At 38.3% G+C, this 16433-nt stretch overlaps 1 protein-coding gene across 1 annotated transcript in view; it reads right to left on the bottom strand.

Annotated features, from left to right (window-relative positions):
• Positions 1-967: 967 nt before the first annotated feature.
• GPATCH2 (G-patch domain containing 2) overlaps positions 968-16433 on the bottom strand; it is a 190474-nt gene continuing 175008 nt past the window's right edge. Inside the window, exon 10 of the mRNA XM_003265095.4 lies at positions 968-2053. Coding sequence (XP_003265143.1) covers positions 1833-2053 — 221 coding nt within the window. The 3' untranslated portion in view covers positions 968-1832. The remainder of the gene's footprint in view (positions 2054-16433) is intronic.

Below are 16433 nucleotides of genomic sequence, written 5' to 3'. Positions count from 1 at the left end.
TCAAAAGAACATCTCTTCTGGTCGTCCATAGTCCCCTAACCAAGCCGTCCTCTAGGTAACAATATCCCTGGGAAAGAAGATAATTCTCAAGAAATGTATATTTGGCAAACCATAAAGGCTTTCAAATAGCAGGTTGGCCTTCCCCTCCCTAGCTGGCAGGATTTTTTTTAGGGGGCCACCTGAGAAAGGTCTGTTACATGCATAAACCTCCCTTAACACCTTTTAAAACCTCTTCTGGGGGCTAGGTGCTGTGGTTCATGCCTATAATCGCAGCTCTTTGGGAGGCCAAGGTGGGCGGATCACTTGAGGTCAGGAGTTCGAGACCAGCCTGGCTAACACGGTGAAACTCCGTCTATACTAAAAATACAAAAATTATCCGGGTGTGGTGGTGGGTGCCTGTAATCCCAGCTACTTGGGAGGCTGAGGCAGAACAATTGCTTGAACCTAGGAGAGGGAGGCTGCAGTGAGCCAGGAGTGCGCCACTGCACTCCAGTCTGGGTGACAGAGGCAGACTCTGTCAAAAAAAATAAAAAATAAAAAAGAAACAAACTCTTTTGGAAAGTGACAAGATTTTAAAAACCCATTGAAAGGTGATTCACATGTGTTATCTCAGTCTTTACTCAACCAGTAAAGGCCATTATAAATAGAATGATAATAATCATCATCAAAAGTTGTTAATAATGAGGATAATAAATAAAGATCTTCTAAACTAAAAGCAATTTAGAATCTCTGATACTATGAAGCAAACGACTCAGGAACAGCTCAATACTAGGCACGTAATACAAACAACCTCTTTTGCTAGGTTTTAAAGTAACATCTTGGGTCCTAGAAAGGGCAAATCAGTACCATTTACTTCTTTTGTTCACCTTCTAAATGGGTTGGGCCATTGCCAGAAATCTGAGTTCTGGGAGAGCCATTTAACTCTTCATATAAATTGATTCAATATTGTAATAAATTACTCCAATGATTAAAATTTTAAATCCGTTTACTACACTTGAGTTGATCTTAAAAATAATATCAATCTTTGGGAAAACAGAGGTAGAAGTACATCTGGATTAATAGAATTTACAGTTCAGTCATGGTGAATTTAAAAAATACATTTTTCTTTCAGTAATTATTTTATGTTCTAAATGAGGTAAAATTTATAAAATCTGAATTAAAGTAAGGTAGAGGGCACTCTGGTGATAACAATGATGAGGTTTATTTTTGTCAAAACGTCCAAGGGAAACATTAATTGTTGTTTGTCAACTGTGAACTTCACACTACATTGTCTAAGGATAGAAAATTAATGGGTATCACTCTGTCAGAAAATCCTCACAAAGAAGCCAAATTCAAGGAATACGAAATTGACAAGCCTTTCAAACAAAGATGTGTTCGGACTTCACTGATGCGATGGTAGGTCTTTTGGGTTACAATAGATAGGGATGATATAAAACACAATCTTTTCCTGTCTATCCCATTTTAGAAACCGGTGGGTGTGCTCACATTTGTCTGGGCATTGCAGCACTGCACACATACATGAATTAAGCAAAGCATCAGAAAGTATTGACACATGAGATTAAAATAAATAAGAGAAACGAGCTGCTCTTTATACCTAGAAATAGCTGGAAATTACTGAAAAAAATTAAAGGGCAGAGGTTTTCATTTTAGCACCATGAATTGTGATGAAATCCCATTTCTCTCACTATGGCAGGACTGTATGCAGTTAGGAAGCTAGAGTGATGTGTTTGAGGCAATGTAGATTTTTGCTTCAAAAACAGAAGTCATGTTATCATTTTAGAACAATGGGACATAGTGAATAAAGTCTGTAAAACATTTCTTCTTTGCTTTTCTTAGGCGGATTTTCCTGCATTGGGGGTAGTAGTTGCGGAAGTACTTTTTGGTAGAGGAAATCCAAGTCCTAATCCCTTTGGCCTCTGCATGGCTTGAATTGGCTCAGAGATCCCCTTGCCATCTCGTCCAAGGCCTGACCCAGGCGTCCAGCCCATATTCTGAAGCATTCGGTTTCCAATATTATTTTCTAGGATTGGCTGGGCATTTTCACCTACAAATCCTGAAATGATAAAACAACAGCACACATTAATTAGTATGAACACAGGTGAAGATATTAGGCTATGAAAACCTAAGTTTTGTTTTGTTTTGTTTTTCAACCAGGTACTAGAGGGGGTTGCGTATTCATCTTTGGATACTTTTTGTAGTTGAGAGAACAATGGAAGAAAGATCTTGTTTAGAATTTCAATTCTAGCACTTCACAGCAGGGTGAACTATTCAGCCTCTCTGGGCTTTTGTTTTCTCATCTGTGAAACAGCCATAATAAAACCTACATTGCCTATCTCACAGAAGTTTGTAGGACAGATGAGATCATGTATGTAAAGAAACTTCTCAGTAAACCATAAAGTACTCTACTAATGGATTTATTTTCATTACCATGATAGCCTTATGGATTATTCAGAAAATCACCAACCTATATTGTAATATCTTACATTTGCCCATGACCTTGACATTCAACAGAACCAAAACTAAAACCAAACCAAACAAAAAGCACAACTGGTGGCATCTTGAATTCCTAGGAATTTACATTCCTATAATCCTCCTCCTTGCTATTTATTATTCAGTCTGTAACATATGCATCCTTTAGTTCCTTTCCTCCTTTTCCTTCCATGGCCATGTTTAAATGACTATATAAGTTAGTAGAAAGAAAATAGAGGAAAATAATATTAAAGAGATATATATATTATAAAATTTAAAAAATATATAAATTTCCAGGGACATAGACCACAATTCCCTTCATAGGCCTCCAGGGATAGATATATTTCTTCCTTCCCTTCCCTCCCTCTGTCCCTCCCTCCCTTCATTTCTTATTTGAAAAAGGACATTGGCTAGTGCTTCACATGAAATTTAGATATAGATGTTGTTTACTGTATTTTCTTAGCAGGTAATTGAGAAATGCATCCATTTTAAGCATTTTCTCTTTGATGACATTTTCAAAAATAGACTTCTAATTTAATTTTTTTTTGTAGTTACTGTATATTTGGTTCTAGGGAAAAAACTCAGAAGTACTAGATATCTGAAGTCCAAGGATGGAGAAATTAACAAACACCATAAAAGTAAAAAAATACAAGAACTTGAGCTCTTTCCTTCAACTGCAAGCTTGGGCTTGTCCTTGGCCTTGGTTGGTCTGTCCCAGGTGTGGTAGAGGTTGGCTCTTTCCTTGATTGGTTCATTTCTGTTCCTTCTCTAGCAGCAGGTATTAGATTATGGTGTATGAAAAGGGAATATAGCAAATCTGGAGCTAACCAGATACAAGCAATCAGAAGTCTTAATTATCAGAGCATTTCTCATGGTTATTCCCCTTTTAGAAGAAAGTGATTAACAAACAAACTAATATTCGAGTCTGTAAGAAAAAAAAAAAGAGAGATGAAAGTCTATCTTAAAAGAACCTTTGTCTTAGTGAGAACATCTTCGGCCCAGCCCAATCTCTTACACCAGGGCTCAAATCTACAGGGATACAGAGTTTGACACCATTCCCTCCATAGGCCTCCTATACTACACTTTCCAAATATCTGTAGAATGCCTGTGGTACAGCAGCTGAGTCCTGGCTCTAGCACATTTCTGTTCTGAAATGTGGACCATGTGTTCCTAGACAGAGGTTGAAATGGGCAGCTGTTGACATAACCACTCACTTCTCTCAAAGTTTCATGAGTCTCTTTAGCACCAACCTACACCTCACCCTACCCCTACCCCTTTCCCATCATCAGTTTTCTTCTTCCCTGACTCAGGATTATTACAGCACTTTCTCCCCAACTACAAAAAAAAAAGTTGGAACTCTCTGTCCTACTGTTTCTCTGAGACTATGTTCAGAATGGTGGTACCAGCAGAAAAGGATTCTTGGATCTCAAACATCAATAAGAATAACAAAAATATTAACGATGAGACTCCAGAGTACAGTAGTGTTCTCTTTCTTATCCTGAGTTGTGGTTACCCAAATGGCCAGTTTATTATTGTTCTTTAAACTGTTCATATACTTTTTTTTTTTTGGCAGAGTCTCACTCTGTTGCCCAGGCCAGAGTGCAGTGGTGAAATCTTGGCTTACTGCAACCTCCACCTCCCGGGTTCAAGTGATTCTTATGCCTCAGCCTCCCGAGTACCTGGGATTACAGGTGTGTGCCTTCACCCAACTAATTTTTGTATTTTTTAGTAGAGATGGGATTTCACCATGTTGGCCAGGCTGGTCTTGAACTCCTCACCTCAAGTGATCCACCCGCCTTAGCCTCTCAAAGTTCTGGGATTACAGGCATGAGCTACCGCACCCAAACTGTACATATACATTTTTAAGTGTATTCTTTGAACTATGTATTTCACAGTAAAAAATAAGATAATAGTAAAAGAAATGTCAGCATTGAACCAACAGTGTATCTTATCTGGTAATTTGTATCTCACATTGTGGGGAACAGCAAGTGAGTCACGCTCTGTGATTCTTACTTGTAGAACAAGGAAAGCGACAAAGTGCTACACATGAGTTTTAATACCTACACCCCTCTTATTTACTATGGAGTAATCATCAACTGATTTTCAAAGCCGTTTATTAAACATTTTGGTATTCTCAATCTTCAGTGCATTTCAAGACCAAGAAGAGACCACATCATTGCCATTTGCTAAACTCCTTACAGGGAGTAAGAACTAGTCAATGACTAATTGGCTTTGGATTTCTCAAATGGATTGACAGCTCATGGAAACAAGTATCTTAACACCTAACAGAAAGAACCTTCAACTACTTGCCTTTTGAGTGGCAACATCTAATGTCAAAGAAAAATTCTTGACTAACATTATTGACCACTTGAGAAGGGCAAAATGCATATACAGAGATTATAAATATATGTGTGAGTATGTGTTGTGTGTGACAGTGAAAAATGGACCTCTTAGTCACACATACACACGCACACACTCACAACATAAAAATCTTTTGTCAAAAATGTTTAATATAACAAAAAAGCATTTAATTTTTAATTTTGAAGTCATGATTATGGTGGTAACCTCCAAGGTATGTAGTTTTTTCTGGACAGCTGCTAATCAGGTATGCCAGGTTAAACAGTGCCTTAGCATGTTGTCTCATATCCCTGGTTTTTCAGTGATTGCTATGAATTAATTTACTTCTACCCTAAGCTAAAGTCATACTAGAGGTCTAATGTTGCTCTGGGCTATACATCTGTTTACTCACATTTTTGATAGGATAGCTTGCAAAAGTTCGGAATTAAAATTTGTTTAATATTTAAGAAAACAATAAGGCCAATTTAAAATATTTCTAAAAAATTGCTAAATTATGGTGAATTTTCAGTCCTAAAGTGAACAGCAAATGATAATTGATTCACTATTATAATTGAAAAATGTTGGTATTTCAAGCAGGGTAGCCCAGGGGTGACCACCATACTCTCATGCTTTTGTTTTTATATAGATGGAAAAGAACTCATTCTCATTTTTTAAATGATGGTTTCATTTCTCTTCTTTGTAAAAATAAAACAATATAACATAAAAGAAAGCATTATCTTGTACTCAGAAGAAAAATAAACATTGTATTCTTCAAATGCTAAATCTTTCCTCATAGAAACACAACCTAAAAAACAAAAAAAGTAACAGATACTTCATTATTCATGGAAAATGATTCTAGAGTGAAATCTACTGTTGGCTTCTCACCCTTCTTTTATGAGATTAAGACTTGGGAGTGGAACAACTCAGCCTCAGTGCAGTATACACTACAACCATAATTTCCCTTTCCTTGGCTCCTGGCAGTGTTAAAATCCTTTAAGACCTTTCCTAGAAGGCTCTCCTGCTCGGGCAGCTTTAGCAATACATTGCGTGCTAACCTTTCTGCCTGCTTCCGCTCCCAGCCTCCTGCCTGCTGGATCTCTTATATCCATTACAGCTGAGTCGGTCCTTTCCCCTCAAATCTTCCAAAGAGTACCGTGGAGGGTAATTCACTTGCATAATTGGCTCAAGAGATGAAAATCTTGTATCGGCCTCTCTTAGCCACTAATCTATCCAGCTGACTGCAAGCCTAATTGGCAGCTTGTTTAGTAATTTGGCTCCTAAAGTGTTGTATTGATGTTGGATAAACAGCCAATGGAAGGGGAGGTGACACGTGCTGCTTCCCATAGAACAGCTAGTGCACTCTGCCTCTGTCCCTACCTTGTATTCACAAGGCATTTATTAGTTTGTGATCACTCTTTCTTCCCATACTCTTTTCGCCATCACTTGACTAGCCAGCTGAGGGGCTGGGCTATTCTCATTATTATTAGCAACATTATAACAATGATAAGTTATGATACTATCCTCTGTTCTCAGTAACTAATTTAGGGACATGGATTTTTGATTATTATTATTATGAACTCAAGGAACAGCATTAAGCACAGTTTAAGATGAGAGAAAGTGGTAGGTGTCACTACTCTTCGTCTGTTTTAATTATTTCATTTATTAATATAGAAATGCTTCACTAATTCAGACTAGTCTATAATTTTATCTGCAATATTGCAGACATACTTCATGATACTTTTTTTAATTAAAATCAGTTTAAATAGGTAAGTGCATAAATATATGACGCACTGACTTATTTAAGTAACAGAAATTTAATGTAAAACTAGTTTTTTTTCCTTAAGTAATAAGAACTTTGTAAAGAATAAAAGACATGATCTGTTATTGACATGTTGAGAGGAGGAAGTGTTCTTATTAACATGTTTTTAATTAAACCGAAATATATTTCTTATGGAATGCTTATGTATCAAACAGTATGCATTTTCAAAAAAAAAAAAAAATCTTACAAATAGAAAACTGTTTTGGCCCTGAAGTCAGACAGGAATGTTCTGCTACAATATAATCAGAACCACTTTTGGTCTTCCTACTAGAAAGCATGCCTACACAAGGCATGTGGTATATTTGTTAGGTATCTGACATTTATTATTTCTACCCTTCATTCAAAAAGGAAATTTTAACGGTCCTCAGAGAGTTGAAGTAACTTAACCTTGACCACACAGTGAGTAAGCTAGGATTCAAACTTTGGTTAAGCTTACTCCAAAAGCCTACACACATTTCTTTACCTGATTCCCTATAAGAATTTTTAGCAGAGATGTTGTACAAACCACTAAAAAAATTCATTGAGTAATATATGAATTGCAATATTAGGTTCTCTCAATTTGTATGTGAACAATATATCGCAATTTGTATATGGACAATATATCACAAATATATCAGACACATTTGGATAACGTGAATACAATGATGTCTGCAGCCCTTATAAATTATAAATGCTTCCGTATCCATAATTTCTTTTGATCTTAACCTGAAAGGGGAGTATTATTGGCCCCATTTTGTAGATGTAGCTGATGTTTGGAGAGATAATTCAGCTGCCCGAAGTCAATTAGCTAAAGAGTACCCCAGTTAGAACTTGAACTTAGGACATTTGATCCCAAATGTTACCCTTTCAGCTGACTGAACACTGAACTTGCAATATTAAATCATCAATATTTTCTGATGCAAGGGGAGTTGCCGGCAAGATGGCCGAACAGGAATAGCTCCAGTCTGCAGCTCCCAGCAAGATCAGTGCAGAAGGTGGGTGATTTCTGCATTTCCAACTGAGGTACCCGGTTCATCTCACTGGGACTGGTTAGACAGTGGGTGCAGCCCACAGAGGGTGAGCAGAAGCAGGGTAGGGCGGTGCCTCACCCAGAAGTGCAAGTGGTGAGGGAACTCCCTCCTCTAGCCAAGGGAAGCCTGGAGGGACTGTGCCTTGAGGAACAGTGCGCTCCAGCCCAGATACTATGCTGTTTCCACGATCTTCACAACCCGCAGACCATGAGATCCCCCTCCGGGTGCCTACGCCACCAGGGCCCTGGGTTTCAAGCACAAAACTGGGCGACCGTTTGAGCAGACACCAAGCTAGCTGCAGGAGTTTTTTTTCATACCCCAGTGGCACCTGGAACGACAGCGAGACACAACCATTAACTCCGCTGGAAAGGGGGCTGAAGCCAGGGAGCCAAGTGGTCCAGCTCAGCACATCCCACCCCCATGAAGCCCAAGAAGCTAAGATCCACAGGCTTGAAATTCTCGCTGCCAGCACAGTAGTCTGAAGTCGACCTGGGATGCTTTGAGTTTGGTGGGGGAAGGGGTGTCCGCCATCACTGAGGCTTGAGAGGCAGTTTTCCCCTCACAGTGTAAACAAAGCTGCTGGGAGTTCGAACTGGGTGGAGCCCACCACAGCTCAGTAAAGCTGCTGTAGCCAGACTGCCTCTCTAGATTCCTCCCCTCTGGGCAGGGCATCTCTGAAAGAAATGCAGCAGCCCCAGTAAGGGGCTTATAGATAAAACCCCCATCTCCCTGGGACAGAGCCCCTGCGGGAAGGGGTGGCTGTGGGCACAGCTTCAGCAGACTTAAACATTCCTGCCTGCTGGCTATGAAGAGAGTAGCAGATCTCCCAGCACAGCGCTCGAGCTCTGCTAACAGAAAGAATGCCTCCTCAAGTGGGTCCCTGACCCTCGTGCTTCCTGACTGGGAGAAAACTCCCAGCAGGGGTCGACAGACACCTCATACAGGAGAGCTTCAGCTGGCATCTGGCGGGTGCCCCTCTGGGATGAAGCTTCCAGAGGAAGGAACAGGCAGCAATCTTTGCTGTTCTGCAGCCTCTGCTAGTGACACCCAGGCAAACAGGGTCTAGAGTGGACCTCCAGTGAACTCCAGGAGACCTGCAGCAGAGGGGCCTGACTGTTAGAAGAAAAACTAACAAACAGAAAGGAATAGCATCAACATCAACAAAAACGACATCCGCACAGAAACCCCATCTGAAGGTCACCAACATCAAAGACCAATGGTAGATAAATCCACGAAGACGAAGAAAAAACAGCATAAAAAGGCAGAAAATTCCAAAAACCAGAATGCCTCTTCTCCTCCAAATGATCACAACTCCTTGCCAGCAAGGGAACAAAACTGGACAGAGAATGAGTTTGAGGAATTGACAGAAGTAGGCTTCAGAAGCTGGGTAATAACAAACTCCTCCAAGCTAAAGGAGCATGTTCTAATGCAGTGCAAAAAAGCTAACCACCTTGAAAAAAGGTAACTAGAATAACCAGTTTAAGGAAGAACATAAATAACCTGATGAAAGTGAAAAAGAACAGCATGAGAACTTCCCGAAGCATGCACAAGTATCAATAGCTAAATTGATCAAGCAGAAGAAAATATATCAGAGACTGAAGATCATCTAAATGAAATAAAGCATGAAAACAAGATTAGAGAAAAAAGAATGAAAAGGAATGAACAAAGCCTCCAAGAAATATGGGACTATGTGAAAAGACCAAACCTACGGTTGTAGGTGTATCTGAAAGTGATGGGGAGAATGGAACCAAGTTGGAAAATACTCTTCAGGATATTATCCAGGAGAACTTCCCCAACCTAGTAAGACAGGCCAACACCTGTCTTCTCGCTGCCAGATTCATAAAGCAAGTTCTTAGAGACCTACAAAGAGACTTAAACTCCCACACAATAATAGTGGGAGACTTTAACACTCCGCTGCCAATATTAGACAGAGCAATGAGACAGAAAATTAACAAGGATATTCAGGATTTGAACTCAGCTCTGGTCCAAGCAGACCTAATAGACATCTACAGAACTCTCCACTGCAAATCAACAGAATATACATTCTTCTCAGCACCAAATCTCACTTATTCTAAAATTGACCACATAATTGGAAGTACAACACTCCTCAGCAAATGCAAAAGAACGGAAATCATGACAAACAGTCTCTCAGACCACAGTGCAATCAAATTAGAACTCAGGATTAAGAAACTCATCAAAACCACTCAACTCCACGGAAACTGAACAACCTGCTCCTGAATGACTACTGGGAAAATAATGAAATTAAAGCAGAAATAAGTAAGTTATTGGAAACCAATGAGAACAAAGACACAACGTGCCAGAATCTCTGGGACACTGCTAGAGCAGTGTTTACAGGGAAATTTATAGCACTAAATGCCCAAAGGAGAAAGTGGGAAAGATCTGAAATCGACACCCTAACATCACAATTGAAAGAACTAGAGAAGCAAGGGCAAACAAATTCAAAAGATAGCAGAAGACAAGAAATAATTAAGATTACAGCAGAACTGAAGGAGAGAGAGATACAAAAAACCCTTCAAAAAAATCAGTGAATCCAGGAGCTGGTTGTTTGAAAAGATTAACAAAATAGACCGCTACTCAGACTAAGAAGAAAAAAGAATCAAATAGACACAATAAAAAATGATAAAGGGGATATCACCACCGATCCCACAGATATACAAAATACCATCAGAGAATGGTATAAACACCTCTACGCAAATCAACTAGAAAATCTAGAAGAAATGGATAAATTCCTGGACACATACACCCCCCCAAGACTAAAGCAGGAAGAAGTCGAATCCCTGAATAGACCAATAACAAGTTCTGACATTGAGGCAGCAATTAATAGCCTACCAACCAAAATAAGCCCAAGACCAGATGGATTCACAGTCAAATTCTACCAGAGGTACAAAGAGGAGCTGCTACCATTCCTTCTGAAACTATTCCAAACAATAGAAAAAGAGGGACTCCTCCCAGACTCATTTTATGAGGCCAGGATCATCCTGATACCAAAACTTGGCAGAGATACAACAACAACAAAAAATTTCAGGCTAACATCCCTGATGAACATCAATGTGAAAATCCTCAATAAAATACTGGCAAACCAAATCCAGCAGCACATCAAAAAGTTTATCCAACATGATCAAGTCGGCTTCATCCCTGGGATGCAAGACTGGTTCAACATTCTCAAATCAATAAACGTAATGCATCACATAAACAGAACCAATGACAAAAACCACGTGATTATTTCAACAGACACAGAAAAGCCTTTGATAAAATTCAACACCCCTACATGCTAAAAACTCTCAATAAACTAGGTATTGATGAAATGTATCTTAAAATAATCAGAGCTATTTATGACAAACCCACAGCCAATATCATACTGAATGGGCAAAAGCTGGAAGCATTCCCTTTGAAAACCGGCACAAGACAAGGATGCCCTCTCCCACCACTCCTATTCAACATAGTAATGGAAGTTCTGGCCAGGGAAATCAGGCAAGAGAAAGAAATAAGGGTATTCAAATAGGAAGAGAGGAAGTCAAATTGTCTCTGTTTGCAGATGACATGATTGCATATTTAGAAAACCCCATTGTCTCAGCCCAAAATCTCCCTAAGCTGATAAGCAACTTCAGCAAAGTCTCAGGATACAAAATCATGTACAAAAATCACAAGCATTCCTATACACCAATAACAAACAAACAGAGAGCCAAATCATGAGTGAACTCCCATTCACAATTGCTACAAAGAGAATAAAATACTTAGGAATAGAACTTACAAGGGATGTGAAGGACCTCTTCAAGGAGAACTGCAAACCACTGCTCAAGGAAATAAGAGAGGACAGAAACAAATGGAAAAACATTCCATGGTCATGGATAGGAAGAATCAATATTGTGAAAATGGCCACACTGCCCAAAGTAATTTATAGATTCAATGCTATCCCCATCAAGCTAACACTGACTTTTTTCACAGAATTGGAAAAAACTACTTTAAAGTTCATATGAAACCAAAAAAAGCCCACATATCCAAGACAATCCTAAGCAAAAAGAACAAAGCTGGAGGCATCACGCTACCTGACTTCAAACTAGACTACAAGGCCAAAACATGTAACCTGTAACCAAAACAGCATGGTACTGGTACTAACACAGATATATAGACCAATGGAACAGAACAGAGGCCTCAGAAATAATGCTACACATCTACAACCATCTAATCTTTGACAAACCTGAGAAAAACAAGCAATGGGGAAAGGATTCCCTATTTAATAAATGGTGTTGGGAAAACTGGCTAGCCATATGCAGAAAACTGAAACTGGACCCCTTCCTTACATCTTATACAAAAATTAACTCAAGATGGATTAAGAGTTAAACATAACACCTAAAACCATAAAAACCCTACAAGAAAACCTAGGCAATACCATTCAGGACATAGGCATGGGCAAAGACTTCATGACTAAAACACCAAAAGCAATGGCAACAAAAGCCAAAATTGACAAATGGGATCTAAAGCGCTTCTGCACAGCAAAAGAAACTATCATCAGAGTGAACAGGCAACCTACAAAATGGGAGAAAATTTTTGCAATCTATCCATCTGAACAAAGGGCTAATATCCAGAATCTACAAAGAACTTAAACAAATTTACAAGAAAAAGTCAAACAACCCCATCAAAAAGTGGGCAAAGGATATGAACAGACACTTCTCAAAAGAAGACATTTACGTGGCCAACAAATATGAAAAAAAGCTCATCATCACTGGTCATTAGAGAAATGCAAATCAAAATCACAATGAGACACCATCCCATGCCAGTTAGAATATTGATCATTAAAAAGTCAAGAAACAACAGATGCTGGAGATGATGTGGAGAAATAGGAACGCTTTTACATTGTTGGTGGGAGTGCAAATTAGTTCAACCATTGTGCAAGACAGTTTGGCGATTCTTCAACGATCTAGAACCAGAAATACCATTTGACCCAGCAATCTAATTACTGGGTATATATCCAAAGAAATATAAATCATTCTACTATAAAGACACATGCACATGTATGTTTATTACAGCACTGTTCACAATAGCAAAGACTTGGAACCAACCCAAATGCCCATAAATGATAGACTGGATAAAGAAAATGTGGCACATGTGCACCATGGAATACTATGCAGCCATAAAAAAGGATGAGTTCATGTCCTTTGCAGGGACTTGAATGGAGCTGGAAACCATCATTCTCAGCAAACTAACACAGGAAAAGAAAAACAAGCACCATACGTTCTCACTCATCAGTGGGAGTTGAACAATGAGAACACATGGACACAGGGAGGGGACCATCACATACTGGGGCCTCTTGTGGGGTGGAGGGCTAGGGAAGGGATAGCATTAGGAGAAATACCTAAGGTAGATGACAGGTTGATGGGTGCAGCACACCACCATGGTATATGTATACCTATGTAACAAGCCTGCACATTCTGCACATGTATGCCAGAACTTAAAGTATAATAAAAGAAAAACAAAAACAAAAAACATTTTCTATTATATCATTTCTTTTGCCATATTTCCCCAACTGATTAAGGTTTTATTCTATTCACAGATTTCTAACTCCTGGTAAAAGTATAAATCTAAATAAGCATAGCAAATCTGACTAAAGAGAGTATTCTAACTCCTGAAATACCTCAAGATTCATTTTGTTTGTTATAAATCCAGCTACTCTAGCTTTCTTTGGCTAATATTTAAATTAAACCTTATATTTAGTTGTATTTATGGTAAAAAGCATATACTGAGTTTTCTTCTTTTATCCATTATAATCCCTAAATTTAACCAATGTAGTTTCTCCATTTACATTTACCATGATTACTAATATACCTAGATTTATTTTTACTATATGATTTAATGCTCTTAACTTTGCTTTTTCTGTGAATTTTCATTTCCTCCTGTCTGGAATTTATTGCTTGTTTATACTGTCTTGAAGACTATATACAATATTTCTTTACTTTTAAGTGGTGACCTTTAAAAGTCAACATGCATATCTTGCTTATTCCCTCATATTTTACATATTATTGTCCAGAGTTTTAGTTCCATCTTACTTTTACACATCCAAATTAATCATCTACATGGTCACTGTCACCATCATTATTACTTTTATACAGTCAATATTAATTTAGCTTTTAGTACATGCTCAACAATTTCTTTGCTCACCATTACTTCCTGAATTTCATACTTTTTTAATGGATTCTGTTTTCTTCTACAAGAGGTATAAAATTTAGTAGTGGTCAGTCTTTATCTGAAATGACTTTATTTCATCCTCACTCTTGGGTAATAATTTAGCTGGATATGTAACTCAGGTTGATTTGGTTATTTTGTCTTAGCACTTTGGAAATATTCTCTCTTACATTCGCAATTGTACTGCTATTTTTAAGTTTGCTACCAGTACAATTTCATTCTTACGTAGGTTATATTTTTTCTCCTTGGCTGCTCTTAAGTCATTCTCCTTGTCTTTGGTGTTCTGAAGTTTTATTACAATGTGACTTTATTTATATTTAATATTTCTTGATATAGACACACTTGTTGAATATGAAAATTCATGTTTTCCTTCCATTCTAAAAATTCTTATTTTCCTGAATATTGCACCATCTTATTCTCTCTACTCTTCCTTCTGTAAGTTCTATTAGACATAGATTGAACTTCATTGTCCTTAAGTCCTTCAGCCTCTTTTATATTTTCAATCATTTTATCTCTGTGCTGCTTTTACGTAGCATAGAGATCACTCTTCAGATCTCGCCTAAAATTCAGTGTCTTTTCAGCTATATCTAATCTGTCATATAACCCATTCAGTGATTTGCAGTTTTTAAGATATTTTCATAATAAAATAATCTCAAATTTCTACTCGATTCTTTACCACATCTGTCTTTTGTCCACAATTATTTCCTTTCCTTTTTGAATTTGTTTTTATAACTAACTTTTTAGTTTTGGTTTATGAGATCGTCATTGGTAGGTTTTTATTTGTGGTGCTTCTTTGAGGCCTGGGTCGAAGGCCTACACCTCTAGAGCGGCTTTGAATGTGCTTCTGAAACCAGTTTTTATGTTAATTTTTGGCTTAGTGTAATTTAAAACTAGAAACCCATTGTAAGGGCAGCCTCTTGGTCACAAATCTTCAGAGAGTTTTCTATTTGGATCCCAGGCAGAAACAAGATTCTTTATCTTCCACTGTGCCTGTGGGTGAGTTTTGTTTCCAGTCTGCGCATTTCTGATGATGGAGCTTTTAGAGGTTCTGACTTGATAAGGAGCCTTACGCTGGGATCCCAGGCTTGACTCTCTGTCCACGGGGAACTAACGAACATGCCTTAGGTTTTCTTTTATTTATTTATTTATTTATTTTTGAGATGGAGTCTTGCTCTGTCGCCCAGGCTGGAGTGCAGTGGCGCGATATCTGCTCACTGCAAGCTCCGCCTCCCAGGTTCACGCCATTCTCCTGCCTCAGCCTCCCGAGTAGCTGGGACTACAGGCGCCCGCCACTACGCCCGGCTAATTTTTTTTTTTTTGTATTTTTAGTAGAGACGGGATTTCACCGCATTAGCCAGGATGGTCTCGATCTCCTGACCTTGTGATCCGCCTGCCTCGGCCTCCCGAAGTGCTGGGATTACAGGTGTGGGCCACCGCGCCCAGCCTGCCTTAGGTTTTCAAGCTTGCCAGTAGTGTGAGTGGGTGTGGGGGCTGCTCAGGGCCATTTTGGTCTTGAACATTTCCCTTTCTTTCCTGTAGTCTCAGCTGTCTTTGTAAAAAGATGGCTTCAAATTTTATTCAGTGTTTTCAGGTGTTCGGTAGTTTAAGTGTTTCCTCATTATTTAGTCTTCTATCAGGAAACAGCAATTCTTTTCTACCTAACATGTGTGCTTACTCTGTCCACCCTGTACTGAATGATAATGGAAAACTGTTTATTAAGATTCTACTAAAATACATAACTGAAGAGTGGGCTGGTGGTGTGTGTCAAGAGGTGAAGGATCGCGTATATCCTAGGCTTTACTATTCATTCAGATAGAGTCTGGTTTCAAAATTAATAACAATCCCCTTGGAAAAGTCTGCCTGTTTTAAAATCCTGAAAGAGCTACAATAATCTACAGTGGCTATATGGACCCAGGGATAGCGGGAAATAAAAGTATAATTGTTGATAAGATAAATTTGGACAACTAAAATCTAGTACCTTGAAAAGGAGCTTGGTTACACCACACATTTCTGAATATATTTGGTATGACTTTTAATTGCAAATGAGCCTTTAAAGAGTCTTCACTCATTATTATTATTTACAACCTGCCTTCACTGCCTTAAATATTCAAGAAGATTATTTTCCTATTGAAATATCAGTAGGACGTGGAGAAAAAAGTCGAAAAGTCACAAAAAGCTGTAATGAAACCTCTTGCCAGAACTCACATGTTCATGAAAAAAAAACTACCCTGGAACAATATGTATATCAAGACATTAAACTTCAAAAGGCATTTCGTTTCTATACTTAAAATGTATAGAAAAAAGGCTGACTCCTTACAATAAATATTTCACTATGATATTATTTCAATAGAATACAAAATAGTAATAGGCAATATTAATTGTGGATAACATTGAATTTTCATATACTGTACAGTGGACAAAATTTTTTAAAAATATAGTAGCCACAATATCTCAATAAAGGAATTTAAATCTTTTTACTATTAAATACTCAATAAGCTATGCCTTCTACCAAAAACATGGACCACAACCAACATTGCTAACACCTTTTAAAAAAGTGTTAATAATATTCCCCTTATTTTGTTCACTGCTTTTCTTCA

Source organism: Nomascus leucogenys, chromosome 5, assembly GCF_006542625.1.
Source record: "Nomascus leucogenys isolate Asia chromosome 5, Asia_NLE_v1, whole genome shotgun sequence".
Taxonomy (NCBI): Eukaryota; Metazoa; Chordata; class Mammalia; order Primates; family Hylobatidae; genus Nomascus; species Nomascus leucogenys.
Note: the sequence above shows the minus strand (reverse complement) of the source record. Positions and strands in the feature narration are given on the sequence as shown.